At 37.9% G+C, this 21,786-nt stretch overlaps 1 protein-coding gene across 3 annotated transcripts in view; it reads right to left on the bottom strand.

The window, feature by feature from the left end:
- The window catches only part of LOC100375402 (receptor-type tyrosine-protein phosphatase mu-like), a 112,209-nt gene that overhangs the window by 57,290 nt on the left and 33,133 nt on the right, over positions 1-21,786 (bottom strand). For all 3 annotated transcript variants that reach the window (XM_085503360.1, XM_085503361.1, XM_085503362.1), the window contains one exon: positions 6,631-6,783. In XM_085503360.1, coding sequence (XP_085359486.1) covers positions 6,631-6,783 — 153 coding nt within the window. The remainder of the gene's footprint in view (positions 1-6,630; positions 6,784-21,786) is intronic.

The following is a 21,786-nucleotide window of genomic DNA, read 5'->3' as shown; positions in this document are numbered from 1 at the left end:
GCATCAATTCGGTTTTAGGAAAAACTGCAGGACCACAGACAATCTCTTTATATTAAAAACAATTGTACAAAAATATCTCTATAATAATAGCCATTCAAAAGATATCATAACCTCCAAGTCTAACAAAATCTATGCTTGCTTCATAGATTTTAGAAAGGCGTTTGACAGTGTGTGGCATAATGGTCTCTATTTCAAACTCCATAAAAATGGCATATCAGGTAAAATGTTTGAAATAATAAAAAACATGTACGAAAACAAATCTGCTAGGGGGCTACAAAACTGTTTAGGCAACTTAAAAATATATAGGTCAAAATGGCGCCTGGCTGTTAATACAGAGAAAACAAAGGTTATTGTATTCAATAAATCAAACAGAGCCCTGAGCAATAATATATTCTTCTTCGCTGAAAAAGAAATTGTCATAGTTAAGCAAATTAATTACCTGGGTATAACTATAAGTGCTAATGGCAAACATAAAGAGGGTATCAATAATTTAAAAAATAAAGGGATGAAAGCTCTCTTTGCTTTGCAAACTCGGTTATGACAACTCACTAAACATACCCCTCCAACTATCTTTATTTGACAAACTGATAAGACCAATTATTGTATATGGTAGTGATGTTTGGGGTGATGAAAGCACAACTAAGTCTGCAATTGAGGATGTCCATCTTTCATTTTGTCGGTTCATTCTTGGTCTCTCAAAATTCACACCAAAAATGGCTGTTTATGGTGAGCTAGGAAGGTACCCCATTGACTGTTTTATCAAGAAACAACAACTTAAATATTTCAACCGGGTAACAAACTCTGATAACACATTACTAAGAGAAGCCTACTTAGTTAACAAGAATGTAAAAAGTAAATGGTTTACAAGTGTAGAAACCCTCATGCAAGATTTAGATGTTGTCACCATTGTAAACTCAAGTGAAAAAATAATTAAGAAAAATTTAGACTTTATTCATAAAAAAATAAACAAATCATTTGAGAACCAATGGATCTTAGACATGCATAATGATAATAGAAAACTAACCTTGGCTAAAAACAAACTAAGAACATACAGACTTTTCAAACAAGATTTATAAATTGAAAATTACCTAATTAATATGCAGAACCATGGTCTTAGAAGGTTAATTGCAAAATTCAGGACAAGCAACCATGACCTTAAAATTGAGAAAGGCAGACATAATAATGTGCGGCTGGATAAAAGAACATGTGATATGTGCAGCCAAAATATAGTTGAGGATGAGCAACATTTTGTAATGAAATGTCCAGCTTACAGTCACCATAGGGACAAATTATTCCTGACTGCACAAAATAAAATTCCAAATTTTGATAAAGAAAATAGTCAGAATAAATTCATTTTGATTATGGCAAACCATACTCTAGCACCAGCCTTAGCTGTCTTCTTAAAAAACAGCTATGGAACAAAACAGCAACAACTATCAGTGTATTAGGCCACATTCTGTGTTCATTCTATATTCTGTATTCACCATTGGCTGCAAATTGTATTTTTTTGTTTTTGACTTGTTTTTTTTTTTTTTTTTTTTTTTTTTAGAAAAGTTTTTATTTTTTGTTTCTTTTTTAGATTGTAGTTTTTTTGTTTTTTTTTTAATTTCTTTCTGTAAGACCCTTTTTATCCTTTCCTAAGGATTTTATGCGTCTAATCAAAATATATAATGGATAAACATATTTTACTGACTGTGCCAAGTAATTTATCCTAAGAAGCTGCTCATTAAAATTCTAGTGCATTTTTTCCCTGTTCTGTTTCAAACATTAATTCACCATATATATCACAATAGAGAGTGTCTATGGTATCACTTGATTCACATTCAATGACAAAATATAACAAACCATCACGTCTGTAATTAATTCCAGATAAATTGAATAACAATTGTATCTGGTACAAACCAAAATGTAAGTTGTGGGAAACTGATTATTATTACCAATCACAGAAATAAATAAATAAACTTTTCATCACACTTATAAATGACATGATGTAAATAGATGTAAATAGAAAAATCGCTGCTGTAATTCTTAACACTTCAAAATATAACACTCAGTATGAACATGGAGCTCCATAGTATACATCTTATTTTTTTTCCTACTGAAACCAGGCTGAAACAGTATTGTAAGAAAAACCTAGGTTTCCCTAGGTCTGTCTTCTTTGTTCTCTGTTGTTTGTTTTCAGTGGGGGTGTTAATGGGCAGTTAATCCGGAGGTTAGGTTCAAACCTACTACTAATTTGCATATTGTAGGTCTAGTAGGTCTGATTAGGGCTAGCAAGGGCAGACTGGGTTAACCCAGGTTTGACCCAGGTGTTTGAATATGAGATCAATCCTATAATAATAATATAAAAAAAATAGTGGGCAAGGAGGGCCGTCAAGAACAGATTCTATGTCCTGTTCGAACTCTGAGTTGGTACCGTGACCGCACCAAGGTGTCTAGGGGCAGTGAGAAGCGCATGTTTGTCTGTTATGGGTAAGGCAAACCTGCTTCGAATATCACCATTTTACGGTGCATTGTTGAACGGTCGTGGAAGCGTACAACTTAACTGCTTGTTCATCGGCTCGTCTGGAACGTCACCAGACATTTGCAAGTATTGTATTTGTTTGACAAATTGTACAGTATGGTCATTCTATAACAATCGATTGGTCGTTTTTTTTTCACAGTCTTACTATTCCTGCAGATATTCTTCAATTGTTATAGGTGCCACAGATTTACATAACTACAACTTGGCAACCATCACCCTACACACGGTTACTTGACAAATACTGTACTCTAAAGTAGACATTTTTCGCTCTCCACCAAATATAGATGGTTTTATTTCATAATAGTTGTGTCTGTGTCAGTGACGTATTTGATATCACATGTTTGGTTCGATCTTGTTTGTGGTGGACATTATTACTACGCGTATGTATTATTACCATTTTTATATGGCAGTGTGGTCCACTGTATTTTTTCAACGGTCGTTCTACAAATTTCTGATTGTATTCTTCTTTTAACATCATAGAAACAAAAATATTACACTTTACAATATTTAATATTTTTTATTAGACGCATAAAATCCTTAGGAAAGGATAAAAAGGGTCTTACAGAAAGAAATTTAAAAAAAACTACAATCTAAAAAAGAAAACAAAAAATAAAAACTTTTCTAAAAAAAAAAAAAACAAGTCAAAAACAATAAAGACAATTTGCAGCCAATGGTGAATACAAAATATGGAATGAACACAAAATGTGGCCTAATACACTGATAGTTGTTGCTGTTTTGTTCCATAGCTGTTTTTTAAGAAGACAGCTAAGGCTGGTGCTAGAGTATGGTTTGCCATAATCAAAATGAATTTATTCTGACTATTTTCTTTATCAAAATTTGGAATTTTATTTTGTGCAGTCAGGAATAATTTGTCCCTATGGTGACTGTAAGCTGGACATTTCATTACAAAATGTTGCTCATCCTCAACTATATTTTGGCTGCACATATCACATGTTCTTTTATCAAGCGGCACATTATTATGTCTGCCTTTCTCAATTTTAAGGTCATGGTTGCTTGTCCTGAATTTTGCAATTAACCTTCTAAGACCATGGTTCTGCATATTAATTAGGTAATTTTCAATTTTTAAATCTTGTTTGAAAAGTCTGTATGTTCTTAGTTTGTTTTTAGCCAAGGTTTGTTTTCTATTATCATTATGCATGTCTAAGATCCATTGGTTCTCAAATGATTTGTTTATTTTTTTATGAATAAAGTCTAAATTTTTCTTAATTATTTTTTCACTTGAGTTTACAATGGTGACAACATCTATAACTTGCATGAGGGTTTCTACACTTGTAAACCATTTACTTTTTACATTCTTATTTACTAAGTAGGCTTCTCTTAGTAATGTATTATCAGAGTTTTTACCCGGTTGAAATATTTAAGTTGTTGTTTCTTGATAAAACAGTCAATGGGGTACCTTCCTAGCTCACCATAAACAGCCATTTTTGGTGTGAATTTTGAGAGACCAAGAATGAACCGACAAAATAAAAGATGGACATCCTCAATTGCAGACTTGGTTGTGCTTTCATCACCCCAAACATCACTACCATATACAATAATTGGTCTTATCAGTTTGTCAAATAAAGATAGTTGGAGGGGTATGTTTAGTGAGTTGTCATAACCGAGTTTGCATTTCAAAGCAAAGAGAGCTTTCATCCCTTTATTTTTTAAATTATTGATACCCTCTTTACATGAAACAATAGGTAATAAACTGTAAATGCAGGCGGTTACACTGTCAGGTGAGCGTGCGAGCAAGCACATACTTCCTGATTTGCGCGGTTGAAAAAAAACAGAAATTATCCGGTCGAATTGAACAAAGCAAGCGAAAAAAAAGCGATCGAAATCCGGAAGCGGGCGGGAGGTTGGGCGAAATGATTACTGTACTGTACATGTTCGCCTTCTCCATAGGCTTGAAGGGGGGATGTCGTAACGCCATTAAAACCAACGACAAGTCCCAGTCAGGAGGATTCGCTAGCCCCCTGGCGCATGGCCCCTTCAAGCTCAAAGACTAAAAACAGTTGTATCATAATAGAACTCAAAGCCAGTTTCAGTCTAGCAGAATCTGATAAAACTGGGAATAAAACTGACTGATATCCAAGAATTGTCGATATAGATTTTTCTTGATCAAATAAATATTGGAAAAAAAATCGGCTACCTTGCTAGGTAATAGAGGGGCTGAGATGATCAATCTTCCTTCTCTCACACCAATCAATGTACAGTTGCCGTCTGGATTCGTACAAACGTCTGGTGCCGTCCGACTGTGCCAAAGAGAAGAACTTGGACAACTCTGCAGAAAAGCCTAGTGCTTGCACAATTGTATTGACAGCCTCCAGGCATGAATATGGAATAGCGCGGGGCTCATCGGTTGAGTGCCGTCTGGCTGGGACAACAGATCCGAAAGATCCGGCAACTCAATCGACGACTCGACTAGAAGTCGCAGGAACATTGGGAAACAGACCTTCACTGGCCAATTTAGCGCCACCAAAGTGAGAAGGCGGGTTGGCTCGAGTCGTAACTGCTCCAACACTTGGTGTCCAGTTTGAAGGGTGGAAAAGTGTAAGCGTCCATGAGACTTTCAGAGATCGATAGAGCGTCCATGGCCAAAGCGCTCGTCTCCGGGAGGAGTGACACGTATGGTGGGAGCTTGGCATTCCAGTGATTGGCAAACAGAACTATCTGGGACCCATACCAGAGATGAAACAGCCTGTCTGTCACTCACTGGGGGTCTGTCACGCGGTGTTATGGAACCGAATACGTCCTGAAAGGACGCCCGCAGCGCTGTTGCGCTGTGTTGTCTGTACGAAGCAGGACACTGTGGTGATGTGCGACTTCCTAAACAAATTTCAGAGACAGTAGGACGGTCTGCAACTCCAACCAATAGATGTGGCAGTCCGAATATGCGGACGGCCACGTCCCCTTGGATCTGAAGGTCCATCAAATGACCGCCCCATCCCTGGAGTGACGGATCTGTAATGAGAGTCAGGAAGAGAGTCATCTGATCTAGGGGTATTCCTGTTTCCAAGTTTTATTAGTCCTTCCGCCAAAGGAGGGCTGTCATCGCTTTGTCCAACGATTGAACCCTGAACGTCAGGTTCCGCATGTGGACCCTGTAGTTCATAAATCGGACGAGACCGGAGAGCTGCTAGCGGATTATGTCTCTCTTGTCTCAATCGTCGACCCTGGTAGTTCAAACAGACATTTGCTTAAAGCAGGATGAGCATGTCTTACGTCCCGACTGCTGCGTTGGGACATTCTTTTTTTTTTTCCCATTTAGGCATTATGCAATCTGGAAAAAAGGACGCAATGAGATCGTGAAAAAACGAAAAAATTCACCGTGTCAAAATTCGGAATCCAGTGAATATAAACTGAGCCAGCGATTCCACTAAAACAGGTAAAAAAAGGGGGCCCCTAATAATGGAAACCCTTTACCATACTGGAGTCGATCACCAACACTAGATTCCTAGATAATCTCAGTCATAAAACTGTAACCTGCACTCTTGTCCTGCGTAGCAGCAGAGCTGAAAAATATCTGCACCCGTTGGTCGCGGAAACAAGAGAGAATGAAGGGATCGGGCCTCACGCGCGTGATTCACATAAAACTAATTTATAAATTGTTACTAATTTTTGTTCACATATTACATTTCCATACTTATTAATTCGGTCACACTAAGATCTGCCTTAACTTAACTTAACTTAACTTAAGCGCATATAAGTGTTTGTAGAGCGAAATAATAAATCAATGTGAGTCAAAAATTAACATTAACATCTACTGCCAAGAGACCAATAAGGTTGTGTCAAAAGGTACTTGATTCAACACAATATAATATGACATGTTACTTAATACTAATAATATTAAATGGAAAAGTTAGATTATGTGACACTTCACAATTTGCTACTTGATTTGAGAACAATTATACACATTAACCATCACTCTCAATGAACAGTATTTAAATTTAAATACATTTTGGCAGACTATTCTATGGGAATGTTTTAAATTCCATGAATAGATTTCACATCTATATACATTCAAAAGTATATCTACAAACAATGAATTCCTTTGATTCGGAATTCTTTTTTAAATTAGATTTATTTATTATTCAACTTACTTAGCAAGTCACAATCCAATCCTCCATGTGATGCAAGACATGAACATCCATACGGATCAGAAACACAAAACATTCTTCCTTTACAAGCTATACCTGTATTTGTACTAGAACATTTGCGCCCACATGACTTTCCCCAATGGCCTCGTGTACAACCTAAAATATAGAAACATGTGTAGAAAAATAGTATAATGCATTATATTTATTGAGTGACAATTTTAACCAATAAACTGAATGTTTGAAGATGAGGTTTTATTCCAATACAAAAGCTGATTAGTCTGATAAAAAGTATTTACGATATTATCAACATTTGCAAATAAACATGTGGTTATGTCATCTCCATGCAAATGGAATGACAAAAGTTAAAAACAATTTTTTATTTAAAAACAAAAGACCGAAACCCAAATTTGTACACAAAATTATACAGTGAAAATTATTTATTCATATTTTGCCCAAATACGTGGGATGAAAAGTTGCACATAATAATCATATGAATCATAATATAGTTTGTAACAGTACACTCAGTCACACTGAACGGTGTGCTGCTCTGATAATAGATGTCCTTAATAAATTAAATTAATTTAAAAATGCATGCAATCAACAATGAAATTACACACCTTATTGAAATTATTACTAGAAACAAAAACTAAATGACAAACGTGATTAGAGCATGAGAAACCAGTCAAATCTGAATAGGGCAACATGACTGAACATACATATTGAACATCTCACTGAAAATATTAATTTAAAACAGCACACCATACAAGGAGTATCGGTACATACAATTATATTCAATAAAGATAAAACATAATCTACAATACTGAATCAATTACATGAATTCTTCTATGGTTAAATAATCCAGCTTTATAAATAATTAGCTGCAGCATGTTCTAGGCTGTGAATGTGTTTACATGCAAGACACTGGTGCTCACTGAGAATGCTCTAAGGGGAGGACCATTTAATATTCTGACTATGACTATGCTTGAAAAAACAAGCCATGCACGGCGCAGTCCCCGTTAGTTATCAAATTTAAGATATATAGTTTTGTTTATGGTAATATAGCTGAAATATAAACATGTCAGGAATATGATTATGATTGTTTAACATTTAAATGATTGACATTTGTATCTGATCGTCAAACAAGTACTTGTCCATATTGGGAGATGTTGCTCTGGAACAGCATTAATTAAAACAAAATCAGCCATTTTGAATACATGTATATATCTATAACATGATGTATAACGAATATATAAAATTTGAACATAATCAGTCAAAGCATGTCAGAGATATGGCTCTAGAAGACCATTCATTAAAACAAAATGGCCACCAAACAGCCATTTTGAATCCGATCTGAAAAATAAAATGATGTGCATCAGGAACCCGTAATGTCTAATGTATGTACAAGTTTCAACGAAATCCATCCATAAATGCCAGAAATGCTTGATATTTGATGATTTTTTTTAGCACAAAAATGATCACCACTCAGCCACTTTGAATAGTATCGTCAAACCAATATATCTGTATATCTATGACATGATGTATAATGAATATTAAAAATTTGAACATAATCAGTCAAAGCAAGTCAGAGATATGGCACTAGAACCATATTCCTTAAAACAAAATGGCCACCAGTCGGCCATTTTGAATCCGATCTGAAAATAAAATGACGTGCATCAGAAACCTGTAATGCCTAATTAATGTATGTACCAAGTTTGACAAAATCCATCCATAAATGCTTGATATTAGATGATTTTTTTAGCACAAAAATGGCCACCATTTGGCCATTTTGAATAGAATTGTCAAACCAATATATCTGTATATCTATGACATGATGTATGATAAATATTTAAAATTTGAACATAATCAGTCAAAAGCTAGTCAGAGATATGGCACTAGAACCACATTCCTTAAAACAAAATGGCCACCAGTCGGCCATTTTGAATCTTATCTGAAAAACAAAATGATTTGCATCAAGGACCCATGATGTCTAATTATAGTCCCCGTTTTCAGACTGCGTCCGAACAGGGACTAAAAAATCTAAAAAAACCTATAGTGCAATATATTTATATGTATTTACATTTTGGTTTATTTCTATTCGAGATGATTCAGGTAGACTAGTAAACAATAAATGTGTCATACATGTATATTATATTAAAAGATCATTCAGTTCAATATGCACAAATAAGATACAATTGCTACGTTCACATGACAGCATTTTATCAGAGCCCAACGGCTCGAGCCGGCTCGAGCCTGCAAAAATGGCCGTGTGAACGCGTTTGACTCTAGCCGACTCGAGCCAAGTTCAGCTCCACTAAACCCTTGGGGTTGAACTCCGATAGGGTTGAGTCCCGACATGGCTCTGATCGTGTAAACGCATCGGGCCCAACTATCGGAGCCGAAATCACGCCCTCGATCGTCTTCTTCGAGTAACCTCTCATTTCAATTATGGCGGAGACAACATTTTTCATAATTTCACGCAATTTCCAGCTTGAATAAGAGGTACGCGTCCTAATATATAGTAACGAATTATTGCGATAGATTAATAGCTCAACGGGAAACAAAAAATGGCGAACGAAATTATTCGACAAAACTTGAAAGGAAACTTTTTAAAGACACTAAAGATAAAAATCGTAGAAGTGATCGCGGTACGGTGACATGTTCCTGGTAGGTTTAGATTCTTCCATAGTCCCTCTATGGTAGATAGAGAGAATCTGTGATTCTTCCTAGTAGTTTAGATATCACTACAGTTGAATAGTTACAAAATGGTAATTTTGCATGACAACAACTTGAGCGAATAGGCTGTATTAAACGCATTTTAGCTGCTGTGTTTCCTGTTTATTTGAGATACTAGTACCTAAATCATAATTGGCGATCCGCTCCGCTAGGATTGCCCTTATAATCACTTTTGTCGTTTTGTGTGTGTGTGTGTGTGTGTGTGTGTCTGTGTGTGTACATTTCCAGTGTTCACTATTATTTCTTCTGTGATTTTTTTGGCTTGGCCGATTTCGTTCAAACTTGGCAGGTAGGTCACACCTTAACCCTAGTTATAAGGAAAAATCTGAAAAAATTTTTTGGCCCACCATTGCCATAGCAACAGCCAAAAAACTGATTTTTGGATAGCTTCGCGCCAAATGTATCTCCTCCTACAAATGTGGGATAAAACACTTCAGACATAGCTCATTCTACTCAGCTTGAGTGTGGGCACAAAGTTACCATTTGAATTTTTGATATCTGTTTTCATTACCGAGAAATTTGACCCTAAAGTTGGGGTAACTTTTCACCAGCAACGGCTTTTAACTCCTCTGTGATTGTTTCGGCCGGTTTTGTTCATACTTCACAGGTAGGTCGTGCCGTCACTAATTGGAAAACAATCCTGGCCCACCATTGCCATTGCAACATCCAAAAACTGATTTTTGAATACTTTCGCCCCAAATGTATTACCTCCTACCAGTTTTATCGGTGTCGCTGGGTGTATATGATAAAGGGAAGTTGTGCAACCAAATTTGCCGAGTTCGCAGTTTTTCGCCAATAAAAAAATAACTAAGGCAACAACTCACGGTTTTTCAGCATTTTTGTAATAAAGACATTATTCTCCATCAATAATCCGCCCAAAACAGGAACATTTCTACTAATTCTTGTGTTTTTTCGACGTTTTTCGAAAAACCTGCGATTAGGCTGTGAAAGTAGAACATTCCGGAGGGGGCGAAATGGAAGAGCCATATTTAACACGTAAAAATAGAACGCGTATTTTGACCTCTATGCGGTCGTCGCCAAAGAGCCCCGCGTCCATCGCCTGGCAATGCTCTTCCGTTTCACCAGTTGCGTTTTTTTGGCTAAAATTTGGGCAGTACTGTCAGTCACGAAAATTGATGAATAAATGAATACACATAAAATATGAATCACGGGCTAATTCAATGGTCACCAAACACTCCACTGTGGCAAGATAGTAGCGTACTGTATATTTGACCCAGATTTGACAAGCGTGGTACAGTTTTTTGCGCGTGTCCGTAATAACGCGCACAAAAGATTGTGGGACAGAGTCCTTTATTTGCTGGCATTCTTGACTTTTGACTGCAGTTCTTTTTTATATTTTAGAGTAAATGCTTTTGATATGCTCTTAGGTTTCTTAATATCCGTCTGAAATTCTGGACTGTGGTCATATTTTTCGATTAGGAGTCGTATATTTAAATAACTCACCGTGACTAATGTTTTGCATTATGTATATTTTTATGAAGGTCAACACACTGTACTTTAGGTAAATATTTACCATCTCGTTATTTCATTATTTCGCTTTCCAGCATTTACAGGAAACGCTTCATTCTAGAAAATGCTATCGCAAAACTGTTGGAAATAATAAATGTAACAGCAGAATACGTCCTAGCACAGTCACTCGACTAGGAGAGTGATTGTGGTCCTAGTAATAAACTAAGTGACTTCCAAAAACTGAATGGTGTTTGCGAACTTCGTATTAGTTATAAACTGACGTTAGCTTCACGTTTATGTCACACCATGGAAACAGCCAAAAACATGGTGCTTGTTTTTGAGCGGAGCGGATCGCCAACCAGCCTACCGGCTTGTACTAGTACCAGTCATTGGCTTTTCTACCTTCATGCTCAGGCTCTTTTTTCTCCTAGCTCAACAGCATCAACACATGTAAAGAAAAAAACACAAGCACATCACTAAAAATGTTTTCAGTCACTAATTATTCAAGGGCACTGTTCCGTTCAACTCTGGTCGAACTGAATCGAACTCTGGCAGATCTCGGCTCTCGTTCCACTCCCGACCGTATGAATGCATTGGAGATAATCTCCAATTTCTAATTTTGGGGTCATTATTCGGACATTTCAATCTTTCCTGACGCTTAAAATGGTCTATTGAAGTTTTTATTGAAGAACATGTTTATTGTGATTAGCGTGAATGGGTAAGCTTCGTTTCGACAATGAGCTGTTATCACTGTAAACAATGTTAAATTATTCTTCTAATGCTCAGTTTATATTTTGAAAACAACTTTTTTTTTTATTTGAAAAAAAAAATCATGCTGTTTTCCCATTAAAAGATTGTACTACAACATCGGCAAATCTCTTCTGCGTTTTTGTTCAATAACATTAACCTATTTAAATGAGCTATGCAGAACACGTTGGCATGGCGTCATCTGTTTTGGGAGATTCCTGTTTATAGGATGATCTGTCAGGATATACATGTTCAAAATGAGAAAGCTTGTTTAGAAATCCTGCACAACAGGTCTGAAACTTCTCAACTAATAATACAGCATTGTAAGACCTGATAATTGACAAATAGATACACATTATGACTGACTATAGAATAGAATAGAATTATTTATTATCGTAATACCATAAAGATAATGTGACATTTCTTTTTTGGTTAATGAGTTGATAAAGTTTTTACATAGTTGAGTGGTCATAAAACTATCTGTGAATAGTAAAGTTAAGAAAATTTACGATATGTAAGAATATGGCATATGTTGTTTATCTTGCCGGTAATGTATTTCTTATGTTGTAACACTGTTCAATGTACTTTATGGTTTCTTTGATTAGTGAAGTGTTCTTATTACTCATTATTTGTATGAATTTTGTATAGTTTGTCATATCTTGGAATCCATCTATACAGGATTTGGCTGTTGCATATAGAACGTGTCTGTTGTTTTCATACAAGGTGCATTCTGTTGTGAAATGTTCTTCATCTTCAATTTTGGCACAATTTTAACAAGTTCTGCTTTGTAGTGGTATTTTTGGGTTTTTGTTGATGACCAGTTTCAATTTTCAGTTTGCGGCCACTCATTCTCAATCATGCAAATGTCCCTATTGCTTTTCATTCATTGAGTTTTTGTAAATAGGTTAATTCCAACTAAAATAAAGTATTTTAAAGTAATAGTCACATGAGATACATATGAACAACTTTTTTCGGTGCTACTGCTGAGCTAACACTAACTCAGACTCTCTGAGGAGCTATAGTGATGGGATTTAGGAGCCTTTGATGCTATATACTGTGTTGTTCAAACCTTCATTAGCCTTACTAGACCCAAGACAACTCAATTTTTCCTTCTGCCTTGGCATATTTACTGAACATGGCACTGAGATCTTGACCGAGAGATTCTCCTTGTTAATCTTGGCTGCATGGCAAGGTTTTATGTTTATGATTTGACACCATAATTCATTGCAATTTGCATGCGAACCAAATGCATGTGGCACAATAACTGAGACCTTCCTGATTTCCCACATTCATTCAAGCATACATGTAGTTCAAATAGCTAATGACAGATACAGTAAGATGCATATCATATGCACTTCCCAGATTGTTCACTGTCACAAGGCTTGTTTTCAGTTAATTAATAGTGGTAGCCAAATAAGGACCAAAACAACCTTGCCTTGTGTTGTGTTGTGGGTTCTTTACCCATTATTGGGGTGACCAGGTTTGGAAATGTACACGAATTCGACACACATGCTCGTAATCAGACAACACGAAGATGCATTAACTTTCAACTCAATATTTAATAACACAACTATAAATAAAAGAGGAATAATACAAAGCGGGCATATACGGAACAACTGATATATACACACAGCTTCAAGCTCCAGTCACGAGTGACAAGTGACTGGAGTATGTAGAGCCAAAAGTAAGTAAATATGTAAAATTTAACAAAACTATTTGGTGTTTCAACTAAGTGAACCGTTCATACCACAGTTGGCTAAAGTATGAAACCCAACAAAGCGTTGGCAAATGTATGAAACCCAACAAAGCGTTGAACAAAATAACACACTACGACTCTAAAATAATTCTGAAATAATCATTATGCATACCATGTCGACAGTACAGTTCATGTGGAAGCGTAGACCTGCTGTGCACGCTGTTGAAGTGGAGATGGACACGCCCTATTCCAGCTGGCAACGGAGCATTGAACCGGTTACACTTGACGAACCAAAGGCTTCTTGGCAATGTGGTTTAGAGTAATGCGTCAGTTCCTAGGAAATGTACTCAGCTCGCAGAACCATTGGTGACATCCACTAGAAGACTGCATCCATGGCGATTTCTTAACAAAGGATAATAGAGCCGGGCCTTCCGACGTACAAATGATGTGCACACTCAGCAACTGCGTGGCAGGAAAGACGTTGACAATAGATTTTCCATTCGTTAAATACCATGCATGAATTAGCATAACAGACAATTAGCATGTAGATCCTTTTCAGTAAGCAATTAGTTGGTTCGTTGACATTGGTGGCGTCCTTATTACTCCACTTAAAATTAGCAGACGTACAAAAATGTATGTGCATTTCACCTTGAGAGGGGAATCGACGTCTCACATACTCAACACAATTCGTTGCTGGGATTATTCTGCCCAGGTTATATTTATCATTGCAAATTAGCATGCTTCATGGAATTAATTTTATAATAATTACATTACTATGATCTGAAATTACATATGTATTTTGGAACCTTGTGACATACCTCCCATTCCTAAGACAAAATCCACCCGTTTCATATCACAACTACTTGGAGTAGATTTGTCTTCAAATATCAGTAAAATACACTAATTTTCATGTCACAACTACTAGGTGGTGATTTTGTCTATCCACAATACAAGCGACAAAATACATTAATTATAATACCAAATATTGCACAAAATATTTCAAATATCAGTTTCTTGGATAGTGCTTCGGCTAAGATAATCTGCTCCTACATTTTGGGAGCCTTTAATCGCCACAATTCTATACCTGAATGACTGTAGGTATAAAGCCCACCTGGTCAGTCTTCCATTTGCCATTCTAGCACAATTCAAGTAAATCAACGGTTGGTGATCAGTTTCAATAACAAATTCTCGACCATACAAGTATTGCTGGAATTTACGTAGACCCCAAATTAGTGCTAGACATTCCTTCTCAATGACTGAATATTTAGCTTCTTGTACAGAAAGCTTTCTACTCGCAAAAGCTACAGGAAAATGATGGTCGTCTTGAATTTGCATTAAAACCGCACCCAGACCGGTATCAGAAGTGTCTCTACGTAAAATAAATGGTATATTGAAATCTGGAAATTTCAAAATGGGTGGATTATTGAGGGCGCTTTTTAACCCTTCAAATGCTTTTTGATGTGGTTCTTTCCAATTAACCTTCTTTGGTTGGCCTTTCCTGGTTAGGACATGTAGGGGTGCGGCAATTGCCGCAAAATTCGGAACAAACTTTCGATAATAACTCACAACACCAATGAACGAGCGAACCTGCGTGATTGTATGTGGCCGCTCTGTATCGAGTAATGCCTTAATTTTCCCAGGCATTGTTTGCAGCGTACCTTGACCCACCCGATGACCTACGAACACTAATTCCCTGAAACCCACGTAGCATTTACTCGGTTTAGCAGTCAAACCTGCTGCTTGAAGTCTAGTCAAAACATCTGAAAATGTGCGCAGGTTATTTACCCATGACTCTGTATAGATAAGAATGTCATCCACCAAGTTTACCACCCTTCCTTCCATACCACGGAGGACTATTCGCATTATTCTTGAAAATGTGGCTGGACTATTGACCAATCCAAAGGGCATATATCTATATTGGTACAGGCCCAATGGAGTTAAAAAAGCAGTTTTTGCTTTTGACTCGGCAGTTAAGGGTATTTGCCAAAACCCTTTGGTTAAATCCAATTTTGTGAAATACCGTCCACCAGTTAATTGTGCGAATAATTCTTCCGGGTTGGGCATCGGTTCAGCATCAAACACGGTAATTTGGTTCAATTTCCGAAAATCTGTGCAGAACCCGATTGTGCCATCCTTTTTTATTAATACTATGGGGGAGGCATATGGCGAATCTGATGGTTCTATAACCCCCATATCTGACATAGTTTTAACCTCTTTTATGATGGATTCTCGAGTGGAAAAAGGAGTTGGGTAAGACTTCAGTCTTACTGACTGCTCAGATACCAGTTTAATATCATGACTTCCTACCATTGACCTGCCCGGGATATCCGTTAAAGTAGTACTATATTTTCTCAAAATACGTTTAACTGCATTAATCTGATCGATATCTAAATCAGGACAAATATGTACATCCTCAATAGTTTCCTCCCCTTCAATAGGGACTACCTCAACTAATCCTGTAGGGGGAGAGTCAGAGTTATCTATCCTGGAGTCCATATCCCGACTTTCAATTAGCCCCATGGCTACATACTGAAGTACTCCCAATTGCTCTACCTTCTCTTTTGCACAAACTTCCTGACCTCTCACCTCATACTTTTTGAGCATGTTAGCATGGTAAAGTTTCAACCTCCCCTCTTTTTCAACTCTATAGTCTACCGACCCCACACGTTCTTTGATAATATATGGTCCCTGCCATTGCATTTTTAATTTGTCATTAGATGTAGGCAAAAGTAAAAGTACGTGATCCCCCTCTTCAAACTTTCTATACCTGGCTTTCTTATCAAAGTGATGTTTGTATTTACACTGGGATTTCAACAATTCTTTTCGTGCCATTTCGCATGTGTCCTCTAATCTTTCCCTTAAATCCAGTACATACTGATAAGTGGACTTAATTTCGGGTTTTACAGTTTCAGATGTCCATACCTCCCTCAATATGGCCATAGGGCCTCTCACGGTCCTACCATATAAAAGTTCAAATGGGGAACATCCAAGACTTTCTTGGGGAGTTTCCCGATATGCAAATAATAATGGGCTGATATACCTATCCCAATCTTTGGGTCGTTCTCTACACATACGTTTTAGCATCGCCTTCAATGTCGCATTAAACCTCTCCACAAGCCCATTGCATTGTGGGTGGTAGGGAGTAGTGGTCAATTGTTGGATGGACAACAAGCGACTCGCCTCTTTCATTAATTGTGCCAGGAACTGTGTACCCATGTCTGACAACACTTGCTCGGGGACACCCATCCTACTATAAATATTAACTAATGCTTCTGCAACCACCACCTTTAAGGAGGACTGCTTCCGGATAACGGGTCGCATAGTCTACTAATGTTAAGATGTAGCGATTACCTTGGTCAGTTATGGGGTCAATAGGTCCCACAAGGTCAACAGCCACACGTTTAAAGGGGACATCAATTAAGGGCATAGTGCCCAGGGGCACCTTACCCACTTTTCCTTTAGGGGACGTACATTGACATGCATCACATGACTGACAATAACGTTTGATGTCATTGTGCATGCCAGGCCAATAAAACTGAGTTAGTATGTTATCTACAGTTTTACGAGTGCCAAGGTGACCTGCCAAGACGGAATCGTGACATAATCTCATTACTTGTAAACGAAATTCTGAAGGTACTACCAACTGAGTAAATTCTCGACCTAATTCTATCTTAGGGGACCTATATTTCCTATTGATTAATCCATTTTTGATTATGAAATAGGCTACGTTGTTTTTACCTGTGGTTTTCTGCTTACCAGACTCAGCCAAGTTACGAACAGATTTTAAACTAGGATGCCCGTCTTGTGCTGCTTTAAGCACCACTACTGTAACTTTGTTCGTATCATCTTTAAATTCGGGAACAGTCATGGGATGGGTTAGTCTTTTCTTAGACTCAATTTGGGCTCTAGTTTCTACTGTCTGTACTAACTCGATCCTATCTTGAACCATATTTCTAGTGGGGTTTATGCTACTATCAATACTATCCCCATCTTTAGTGGGGGTGGCTACATTACCATCCCTATCTCTAGTCGGGGTGGTTATACCCTCACCTCTACACTGGGCAAGTTCATCTCCACCTCTGTTCTGGGTGGTTACCCGCTCACCTCTACACTGGGCGAGTTCACCTCCACCTCTGCTCTGGGTGGTTACACCCTCACCTCTACGCTGGGCAAGTTCACCTCCACCTCTGCTCTGGGTGGTTACACCCTCACCTCTACGCTGGGCAAGTTCACCTCCACCTCTGCTCTGGGTGGTTACACCCTCACCTCTACACTGGGCGAGTTCACCTCCACCTCTGCTCTGGGTGGTATCAGGATCACCAGGCTTTCTGGCCCCGGGAATATTTCCAATTATCAAGTCAAAAACTGGCGCCTTCATGCATACAGCTTTCACTTGGCCTACATAATAGGGTGTTTCAATATCTAATGCTGCTACAGGAGCTTTTCTGTACGACCCATCCTTTAATATGCAAGTACGTACCTCACCTGTAAGTTGGCTGGGTTTAACTAAATCAGTTTCACAACCCTGCTACAACCCGAGTCTCGAAGGACTCTAACGACCTTGTCGTTAACCACGCCCTCAACGACCGGCATTTCCGGTTCTACACTACATAGGTGATTAACACTAGACATGCTAATTACCGGGACTATGCGCCCACACTTCAGTTCCAATTTGTTATTTTGTTCATGGATACATGGTTCTTTGGGCAAACAAATACATGTAGCCACTGTCTGTTTTTCCGAAACAGACATAGGCTGACGTTCAGATATTTCTAACATGGAAGCCGTATTAATTATGGAATGGCCTGAGGCCGTGAATCTAGACCTACACGCGTGTATAAAATGCCCTGGTTTGCCACATCTGTGACATAACCTTTGCTTATTATTCCTACCTACTGTTCACACCGCCTGTGGGGTACTACCTGACTGAGGAAGATTCTTAGGCACATTCTGTTTGGGAGGGGGGTTATACGATTTATTTGACACGTACTGTCTAGCTTCTCTATGTTTATCGGCCAATTCGGCCACTTCGTGTATGTTTTTAAGAGAGTGTTCACGCAGAAACACTGCCAAATCCGAATTGCAAGTAGTATAGTATTGTTCACACAAAATTAAATCTACAAACCCCTCAACTGTATTATCAACCCCTGACAACTCGACCCAACGTTTTAAATAGTTCTTCAAACGCACCACAAACTGCTTGGCAGATTCTAACTTGCCGGGTCTTTCTTGTCTGAATTTCGTTCGAAAGCCCACCTCAGTCAAATCATATAAAGCCAATAAAAGAGTTTGTTAAATAATTTGCCACTTCTGGGCATCCTCTTTTGACAAAGTATTATAAATTGTCAACGCTTTACCAGTAAGTAGGGCACAGAAATTAACTCCCCAACCCTCTTTTGGCCATTGATTTACAGTTGCAAATGTTTCAAACCTATTTATAAAGGCATCCATATCTTCCCCATCTTTATACTCGGGTAACCTAGGGTATTTAGTGTTAACAGTGGTTTCAAGCTTGGGTTTCACATTCCCTCCTGGGTTAACCTGCATATTGTGTTGTCTCTCCCTTTCCCTCTCCTCCATTGCTAATTTTTCAAGTTCAATTTGATGTTCATATGCCAATTTCTTTTCAGCCTGGGCTGCTTTCATGTCAAGTTCTTTTTGTGCCTTCTCTTTCTCCTCTGCCCTCTTTTCTAACCTTTCTTCCCGTTCCCTAGCCTGTGTTGCAGTTATTCTGTCCCTAACATATTTAACTATCTCGGGTTCATCATGATAACCTAACTCTTTTGCTATTTCCCTCAACTTTCTAACTTCCGCCAATTCTAATTCATGGCCCATATTCGAGCAAAACTGGGAATAATACCTGTGGGACAAAGACCAACACCTCCAAGGCCAGAAATAAACAGAATATTTGAACTATAAGTCAACTAAACCGTAAAAAATTGAACTAACCTAAACTGCATATAAGGGTTAGGAACCAACAGAGCCGCCGTAATGTTAGTCACTGCTCGTGTAGTGCCAATTCGTGATATTCAATACGAAAAGTGGTCAACCTCAATATTTTAAGTATGTTTTTCCAAATATTGTTGATAGACTGCACATTTGCCACTTTTGATGCAAATTGTATGCCAATCTATCCCACCGCTGCCATCAAATGTCACAAGGCTTGTTTTCAGTTAATTAATAATGGTAGCCAAATAAGGACCAAAACGACCTTGCCTTGTGTTGTGGGTTCTTTACCCATTATTGGGGTGACCAGGTTTGGAAATGTACACGAATTCGACACACACATTCGCAATGACAACACGAAGATGCATTAACTTTCAACTCAATATTTAATAACACAACTATAAATAAAAGAGGAATAATACAAAGCGGGCATATACGGAACAACTGATATATACACACAGCTTCAAGCTCCAGTCACGAGTGACAAGTGACTGGAGTATGTAGAGCCAAAAGTAAGAAAAATATGTAAAATTTAACAAAACTATTTGGTGTTTCAACTAAGTGAACCGTTCATACCACAGTTGGCTAAAGTATGAAAACCAACAAAGCGTTGGCAAATGTATGAAACCCAACAAAGCATTGAACAAAATAACACACTACGACTCTAAAATAATTCTGAAATAATCATTATGCATACCATGTCGACAGTACAGTTCATGTGGAAGCGTAGACCTGCTGTGCACGCTGTTGAAGTGGAGATGGACACGCCCTATTCGAGCTGGCAACGGAGCATTGAACCGGTTACACTCGACAAACCAAAGGCTTCTTGGCAATGTGGTTTAGAGTAATGCGTCAGTTCCTAGGAAATGTACTCAGCTCGCAGAACCATTGGTGACATCCACTAGAAGACTGCATCCATGGCGATTTCTTAACAAAGGATAATAGAGCCGGGCCTTCCGACGTACAAATGATGTGCACACTCAGCAACTGCGTGGCAGGAAAGACGTTGACAATAGATTTTCCATTCATTAAATACCATGCATGAATTAGCATAACAGACAATTAGCATGTAGATTTTTTTCAGTAAGCAATTAGTTGGTTCGTTGACATTGGTGGCGTCCTTATTACTCCACTTAAAATTAGCAGACGTACGTGCATTTCACCTTGAGTGGGGAATCGACGTCCCACATACTCAACACAATTCGTTGCTGGGATTATTCTGCCCAGGTTATATTTATCATTGCAAATTTGCATGTTTCATGGAATTAATTTTATAATAATTACATTACTATGATCTGAAATTACATATGTATTTTGGAACCTTGTGACATTCACCTATCATTGTTGCATGACCTTTCAAATAAATATCAAGACAAAAAAATTTCAAACATATTTGCACTTGATTTTAAGTACTTCCTGTCCATATAAACACCAATTAATATCCCAGACTGGTAATCATATTGTCTTTCCTTCCTCTCTGTGTCTGCTGTCTGTATACACACGATTAATTAGTGAACACGTTGAAACGACGACCCGCCCTCCAATCACAAAAATTGTACATTGTTCTGTATAGAAAAACTATCATCGTTGATGCAATTTTTTTTTACAAGGATCGAGACATCACTACTTCTTCTTGATGATGGATGTCGTTGGATGGATGGCTCGACTGTGGTAGGAAAGATCGTCATTAGCATCATACACTGTTTCATCGCTTGTTACACATTTGTAACTGCCATCTAACTGTACAATCTCTTGCGCAAAAACACAAATTTGACGTTTTTATTACAAAACATACTTGTACAGGAATTTAAAAACCTGACCTCAAATGTTTACCTCAAGATTTGTGTTGCACATGCATAGACATATGCGCAGTTAAAAAAAAAGCTTAGCCACATCCCATGTTAAGTTAGATATTTTTCTATGTTAGACAAAATGGTTTGAGTCCGAAGAAACAAAGCTGCAGGCACTTCAGTCACCCCAAGCCAAATTTCCAATTAAGACACAGTGTGAGTCCAATGCCAACATTTAATACACAATAGTGAAAGAGTATAAATTGAGTACCCCTGGACGCCAGTGTTCGCTTTCAGTGTGCACTGAGCACAGGATCCGCTGCTCCCTCATGTTGTACTGGAAGCAGAACAAAAGTACTCAAACTGTTCCTTCTACCACAAACCAAAACAGAGGTTGGCTTGCTGGATTCATTGGTATGTGTAGGTATGCATTCTTGAGTTCCAGGACTTCCAAAAATCGTGTTTGTAGTACTGATCAATAGATCATGCAATAACCATCTTGAATGACTGAGGGGTTCAAGGATGACAATCAATTTTGAAACAGGTTCACGTAGACACCAGGCTAGGTTAATAGACTAAATGCATGGAGCTGTGAACAGCCACTGGTGGCGCTGTACACAATCAAAACCTATTTAGGCTTACCTACACTCATGCAAACTACAGTGTAAAATCCAGAAACAGTTGTTAAATTTTGTGACCAGTTTAGTAAGATAGAAAGCAAGTACAGTATTCAAAATAGCAGTGGGGGGTCAAGACCGAATATACCGGTAAGTGATT

The sequence above is a fragment of the Saccoglossus kowalevskii genome, chromosome 9 (assembly GCF_978046115.1).
Source record: "Saccoglossus kowalevskii chromosome 9, keSacKowa6.1, whole genome shotgun sequence".
In the NCBI taxonomy this organism is placed as follows: domain Eukaryota; kingdom Metazoa; phylum Hemichordata; class Enteropneusta; family Harrimaniidae; genus Saccoglossus; species Saccoglossus kowalevskii.
The sequence above is the reverse complement of the archived record's forward strand: the minus strand, read 5'-3'. Positions and strand labels throughout refer to the sequence as shown.